The 7,557-nt window shown below is 36.2% G+C and overlaps 1 protein-coding gene across 1 annotated transcript in view; it reads left to right on the plus strand.

Moving 5' to 3' along the window:
- Nucleotides 1-5,247, plus strand: part of LOC104074540 (collagen alpha-1(XXIV) chain-like) — a gene marked incomplete at its 5' end in the record, with an annotated part of 42,396 nt that extends 37,149 nt beyond the window's left edge. The window contains 4 exons of the mRNA XM_009574691.1: nucleotides 279-447; nucleotides 1,835-1,944; nucleotides 3,069-3,284; nucleotides 4,959-5,247. Of these exons, the coding sequence (XP_009572986.1) occupies nucleotides 279-447; nucleotides 1,835-1,944; nucleotides 3,069-3,284; nucleotides 4,959-5,105 (642 nt within the window). The remainder of the gene's footprint in view (nucleotides 1-278; nucleotides 448-1,834; nucleotides 1,945-3,068; nucleotides 3,285-4,958) is intronic.
- Nucleotides 5,248-7,557: the final 2,310 nt, after the last annotated feature.

Here is a 7,557-nt window from a genome sequence, read left to right on the forward strand (position 1 = left end):
TTTTCTTTTTTTTCCTGTATCCACATTTTTATGTCAACATGTCATAATGACGTATTTGCATGATCTTAACCTGCCTGTAACTTCACTGGTCTGATAATTTCAATAAAATGTACTAATTTGTTTGTTGGAATATGTTATTCTTACGCTGTTTTATATGGCTGATTGCATGCATTATAAATACTCCTGTCTGGCTATTCAATGGCCATTTGACTTTTACTGCATATACTGTTGCTATGATACTTCTTTGTGGTAACACATTTGCTAACGGCCCTTGGCAGAAATACCAGAATACTGAAGTAACTTTACTAGATCACAGTACAGAGATATTCAAAACGCTGCACTACCTTAGCAACTTACTGCACAGCATCAAGAACCCTCTTGGCACACGGGGTAACCCAGCTCGCATCTGCAGGGATTTGCTTAACTGTGAACGTAAAGTGGCAGATGGTAAGTGTCCACTTTCATTAAAGCTTGAACACAACTAGGCTTTGAAATGTGTTCCAAATGTAACTTTCTACATCAAAATTCTAATGTGTAGACTTTTTTATTATATTCTGTTGCAGTGTGCCTGTCACAGCTATCTTTATTTTATCTTTATTTAAGATAAAATTTCTGAATTTTGAAGATGAAAGTATGTAGCTATCTAATATTATATAGATACTAGATACAGATTATATATATAAAGTAAACAAGTGTGTCCAGAAAATTTGAAACTGAATCCAATTTTGTGATTAAAAGTTTCCCAAGTATTTATAGCTAATTTGCAATGAATTTTGTGTGGATCAGTTTCTAGATTCCTAATGAGAAAATTGCATACAATACACTATCCCTGTCAGATACACTGACAGTTGTTGTATCCCAGAAGATCCTGAATCCATATTTCAAATCAAAAATAATTATTTAAACCTTTAATGTCAATACTGTGACATAATTCAGTTTCTGAGTGGCTAATAAAATAATAAATCCCTGTAAATATCCCTATTATCGAGTATTAGCATTAACAAGCTAAGGAGGAAATGGGAAATGAAGTTAGAGTTCCAGGGAAATCACTGTTTGATGGCATATATAGGGACGGATCAATTCTTTAAGACTCTAGCAGAGATGAGCCTAACCCTTATTAGAACTGTGCTCTCTCAGTCCTTAGGGCCACGAAGGTCACCAACACAGCCCTCCACTTTAGAGGATTACACACACCCATATAAATTGTAGAGCACAGGCTCACCCATATTTAACCATAAATTAAGGAAACCTAAATCCTGATATAATTTGCATGTGTCCTATTTCTTTTATTGGACCGAATCCCACGGATTCACAATGGCAAATACTCCTTATTACCATCACTAGGATATGTCATGTAGAAGTGTCTGATGGGAGAAAGACAGTGGAGAAAGCAAGGATCTTAAAATGCTGTGAGAGCAAGAGAATTTAGATTGACATTTTATATCCGGAATATATTCTCTGTATAAAGCCAAGCTCAAAGAAAAAAAGTTAAGTTTTAATACAGAAAGAGCAGACTGGAAATACTGATTGTTCTCATTATTTAGCTGTAGAAAAAGAAAAACAAGAGAAAAAAAAAAAAGAGAAACTATGACAGTATTCAAAAGTCATTGTATGTGTAATCAGAATTGAATGGCTATGATAATTTTGCTCCGAATCTGTTACTAGTAGAATTATAATAGTGAAAAGACTTTCATGTTCTTTTTCTTTCATTTCCTAGTGAAGCTATGGTGATAATATATCTAATACTTGCCAAAAAGTATGAATATTTTAAATAAATTGCTTAGTAACAATTATGTTTTGGTTTTATTTTCCATCTGGTATTATATACTAATAGGAAAATACTGGATTGACCCAAATATTGGATGTCCTTCTGATGCCATTGAAGTTTTCTGCAACTTCACTGCAGGTGGTCAGACATGCTTAACACCGCTGTCTGTGACAAAGGTATGCATTGCTTCCAGAGAGACTGTATCTGTGCTGCTGGAACTCTGAACAAATGAATGCTTATCTACTTAACTCATGAAAAGATGTTAGATTTCAGGGGTTTTTTAATGTGCATCTTTGTGGAAGGACATGTTATATATTCTGTTACAGAAGTTACAGATTTTCTGGAGACAATATATGTTAGTGTAACTGTTTGTTTGTTTACTCACCTTCCATACTGATAGAATTATTTTGTTCTATCTATAAAAATTATTATACTTTTCTATACAAGGCATAAAAATAAGCTTGAAATGCTTCTAAGCTACATTAGTAACTCATAACTCAGGGCAGCTGAGTGTAAAGATGCTGAAGTCATTGCAATGGGAAGAAAGAAAATTATGACTACTTTTCAACACTTAGCTACTTCTAAATGCCATTAGGCAGAGATTGGTTTCCTTTATATCATTAGTCCATGCTCCTCTTTACATGTAGTCCTTAAACCCTTGGGAATAGAAATTTTATATTTGTGGAGTTTTGCATATACACTGTAGTCATTGAAGAGCATCAGAAATACCATAAAGTTCCCATACACATTCCTACATTTGGACGATCCCTGAATACAATCTAGTCTTGGAGAAATTCTTGTTGAGTAATGAGTAACTATATTTTCTGTCTAAACTCAAAGGATGCTTATGAATTTTTGGATTTTTTAATGGAATGTAGGTATTGCCAGAATCTGTGGTCTAAGAATACTAAACAGCAGAATGATGTGGCTGCAGTTAATATCTGCTGCTGCTAATATCTTTGTTTGAATCACATAATCATTTGTTTTGTTTCCTTATTTAAAAATAGTGTTTTCTCCCCAGCTGTGTTTCAACAATGTTGTAAGCATTAGCAAATGTTTATATTTAAGCTTTGAAAATGTCCTATGAAAGCTTCTGTTTATAGTAATCACTATAATAGAATCTAACAGCTTTCCTGAAAAATACAAATCATGCTCTTTGGCATTGATCCCAATGTATAAATATGTATACATGCTCTCATGCCTGAACAGCATACATGTATGTGCATGTCACTTTGCATTGCTGTGGCCATTCAGCATAGTCCAGCTGTAAGTCTAACGATGCATTTCTCTTGGAACTTAGCTGGAGTTCGGCGTTGGAAAAGTGCAGATGAACTTCCTTCATTTACTGAGCTCAGAAGCAACCCATAGCATCACAGTTCATTGTCTGAACACGCCAATGTGGAGATTAAATAAAGTAGGTGGCCAGAAAACATCTGTTAGCTTCAAAGGATGGAATGGTCAAATATTTAAAGCAAATACGCTACTTGAACCGAAGGTGCTTATGGATGAATGCATGGTAAATATTTTTTAGCACTAGCATTATTAAAACCATAATGGAGTTACTGTTTAGACATTATTAACGTTCTGCAAATAAATAACAATCATTTAGATTCACATCCCTTAAAGCTTACTTCTTACATTGTTCTGCATATTTCTCTATATGCCAACCTTTTGATACTGAATTAAACACCTACTCAAACATAAAAGCAATTGCAGTAATACAGGGTATCTATACTTGCTGTTCGCATTGAGTGTCATGTATTTCAAGACTCTACCAAGACCCTGGAGGGAGATCAGAACAGAAATAAGGAGGTCCTCCAGGTAACTTTAGGAACAGTTACTCTCAAAATGAAAATTCAGGCTTCAGTAAGAGTTCTGTTGAGGTTATCTAACACAAAATCTCAGGTTCAAACAGGCTGGAAATTATTTTTTGGACAACTAAATATCTTTAAATTCATTGACTACGAGTCAATTGTTTGGTTATTTAATAAAATAATGATGATTGGAAATGGACTCCATTGCTAACTAAAATATTGAATCATATTTGTGTTTAGGAAAAACTGGAAGAGCTTATTAATTTTCTAATGCTTATTAGATCACTCCACTCACCAAGATGTGAGCAATTTGGTAAATGTCTTGGTAGAACACTATGAAATATAGGAGACGAGCACTTTACACTTTCAGTATTTTTTAGCTCTGCTTTCATTTACAATAACGTAAGACATGAGACTGGTTCCATATCGATACAGGGGTGTCAAGTGAGATTTCTAATCTCAAGACAGAAAGTGGTTTTATTGAGGCACTTCGAAGCTGTTATGCTTCCAACCTTTATTAGCATCGCTAATGAGATGCTCTAGCCTGTGTCATGCAGCTAAAGTATGGCCATCAAAGCCCCTTCTCCCCACCTCCCAGTCTGTTTGGGACTGTTTTAATCCCTGAGAAAAATTAAGGCATACAGTGATGGCTATTGAGAAGTGCCATTTTTCTGTGAGATTCTACAAGGTCTGTCGCTCTTTCTGTGGGAAACGATTTATTGTACAGATCTGCTGCAGAATCTCACATATTTTCCCCCTCTGCAGGGATTTCACTTTTCAGTGGTGTCCACTGTACTTGATGGTTTTTAAGAATGGAGAGATTGCAAACATCAAGGCACTCCCAGCCCCAGACAATGCTATAATGTTACTTTGTCATTTTTATGGGGTATCAAGTTTTTACTGAGAAGTTTAAAGGATTAGAATAATCAATACAAAGTTCATGGCAAAAATGGAGCTCTCATTCCCCATGATTATTCTTGAAGGACAAAGTCATTCAAGTGCCTGTAGAGTTCATAACCTGAGACCTACTGTTCAGATCTGAGGTGAATTTAGCAAGAGATCTAAGAGTCTATATGAGCCCAGGACTGCTTGCAAAGTGACAGGCGCTCTGCTCTGAGCCGTGTTGTACTGTGTCTGCATCCGCTCCAGCTGGATTCCGGGCTGGGCTTTTTTACAATTACAGTTTTGCCAGGAGCACCCATGGTATTGCATGGGAGAAATGGCATTTGTTAAATTACACAGTTTCTTTAGGAACTGCTGGGAGAAGAAATGTTTCCGTACACTTCTCCTCCTCTCACTCTTTAAGCACAATTTCCATTTGTGTTTTGAAGCTCATCTTTGATACGAATCTAATATTCTGCTTCTGTATGTTGCAGACTGAAGATGGCAGCTGGCATAAGACACAGTTCTTTTTTCACACTCAGGACACTGATCAGCTTCCAGTTGTTCAAGTTAATGGACTTCCTCATCTCAAACCAGGACAGCAGCACTTCATAGAAAGTGGTTCAGTGTGCTTCCTTTAAGGTCTCTGTCCTGGGGTTTTTTTGCATCAACATGGAATTGCTGCATAGATTGAATGCAAAAGTAATGATCCATTGCAGGCAAAATTACTAGGAAACTGAAGAATCGTTTTAAACAGTGTTGGTTAAAGAACCTCAGGAAGAAAAATACTTCCTCCTAAGGAGAAATGGCATTGAAAAAGGAAAGAAAGAAAGAAAGAAAAGACCCAGCAATTTTCATAAAGGATTTTAAAAAGAATTGGTTGGTGCTTTCTTGCATAATTTCCTGGAACTGAGTATCTGAATATGGAATTTTTCAGGACTCTAGTGTTCTTAGCAATCTCTTTAAGAGCACTGCAAAGAAAACATGCCGAGGAAAGCTGGAGACATACAATACTAAGGAGCAATTCTGGTTAATGCTCCTATATGTGCAATAGCTTATATACAAAAAGTGAATTATGCCACAATACAATACATCTTCTTTTCTTAAACATTGTTTTATTATAGTCCTTTGTGGACACATGCATCTTAATAGATGGTACACTACCTCTTTTGTGTTTCCTATCCATGTTGCCTTGGTGCTCTTCATAACACAAGGTGCTGTGGCCTTATATCAGAGATTATTTGAGTCCCTTTTTATCTTTCAGACTGTATGTGCTGGTTACATCAGGATATGTTTCTGTTGTAAAGGTACTTATTTTAAATCGTTGGTCACATACTTCACTACAATGAAAACATTATTTATGTGGATTCCTTCTTTAAAATATTTTTGTGTACTGTTGTGGAAATGGTATATGAGACAGCACATTGTTTATGATGCATATAGTCAGAACAGTTAGCTTTACAGCCATTGTAAAAATTGTTGTAGAAGAGCTACCTACAGTAGTTTTGAGTTTTTGATTCTGTATTTCAGTTAACATTTTGAATGCCAAAGGCATCTTAAGATGATATATTGGTATATATTTTGTAACTTGTGAAAAAAATCTACTACAGCATGTCTTCTGAATGGCTGCTGTTAAATTATAATCAGCATTTCATCAACGTAGAAATCCCATTTTTTTACCTTATTAGATCACTTCAGTTGTTTTAAATTAAGCCTAAAATGTTCAGCCATGTTTTTTTATTAAAAAAAGAACAATTTTACCGTTAGGAAAAGCACTCTTTATAAAGATATGTCTCTATCTATTATCATTCCAAAGTCTGCTCAGTAGTACATGGCAAGATGATACCAGACTATACTGGGTCGAAGGGGAGTGTTCAAACAACTTGTTTAACTGTCTTGATCCACAGGAAACCATGCTTACCAAAGTATAATAAAATAAGCTTCCAAGCGATCTGTTTGTCTTTTACTATTCTGTTTCGTATTGTGTAGTTCATTCTTAGCAATGATGAAAATCCTCTGAAAGGGTACTTGTTAGGTGGCAATGCTTCCTTTACCAAGGGGAAATGCACACGCTTCATGCCATGGAATACTGCCAGAGTGACAGTGTTTACTGTTACAAGGTAACGTACATGTACATCCCATTTTACATTTTATAGCGAAGCATCAGTTTTGTTCCCTGTGAGAAAATCTGATAAAACTAAAGACAAAGCAATATTATGGAGTGACGATAAAAATTAGAGAAAATTTCTCACTTTCTGCATTTTCAAGATCGTTACAGTCTGACAGAATCACTTGTCATTTGCTCTTAGTTTGGCTGGGGAGCTGACGTTCTGACAAATGGATTATTTCTTTGTAAGAAAGTAATCTTTTAGAAAATATTCTGCTTCATGTGTATTTTTATTACTCTCATTGCCCTATTTTGGGGAGTTCTTTATAGCCTTTATTTATGGTTTATATTAGCGTGTCTCAGAAATTATGTATTTCAAAAACAAATAGCTTAAAGTATCGTAAGGCTGCTCAGACGTAAACGTCTGTATTTCTGTAATTGAGGCAAAAATGCACATCCCATGCAGACAGCACAATGCACTTGTGCAGCAGGACACTGGCAGATGGTAACGTACCGCATCGCTTGAGTTGGAGGTTGCCAGGAACATCTGGCTGAACGCATCCTGTTTGACAGTATACTTGTATATGGTGCAGTGTGTGTTTTGGAAAGCCCCTTGTATTCAGACATCTTTACTAGAGCTCCTGAAGGCATTTGCAGGAGATCTTGTACAATTTTGTCCCACAATGTTAACAAGTACCTGTACTCTGCAATTAATTTTTTATGGTTTCTGAGCTGGTCACCTACTTTGTCACCCTTCATTTTAGAGCAAGCCCTGCGCTAGATTACAAGTATCTTTGTCAGAATCCTTTTATCCCTTTTAATTGTTATTTTTCATGGTTAAAAATACATTAAAAAGCACCTGGGAAGCAGGGCTTTGAAACAGCCTAAAGCAGGAGGGATAAGCCTAAAGGTTACAGGATGCTCTCTGCGCCGCAGGGAGCGGGCCGGCTCCAGCTTAAGGCGAGCGGGAGCGGGGCCCCGCTCCC

Source organism: Fulmarus glacialis, unplaced genomic scaffold (assembly GCF_000690835.1).
Source record: "Fulmarus glacialis isolate BGI_N327 unplaced genomic scaffold, ASM69083v1 scaffold11493, whole genome shotgun sequence".
Taxonomy (NCBI): Eukaryota; Metazoa; Chordata; class Aves; order Procellariiformes; family Procellariidae; genus Fulmarus; species Fulmarus glacialis.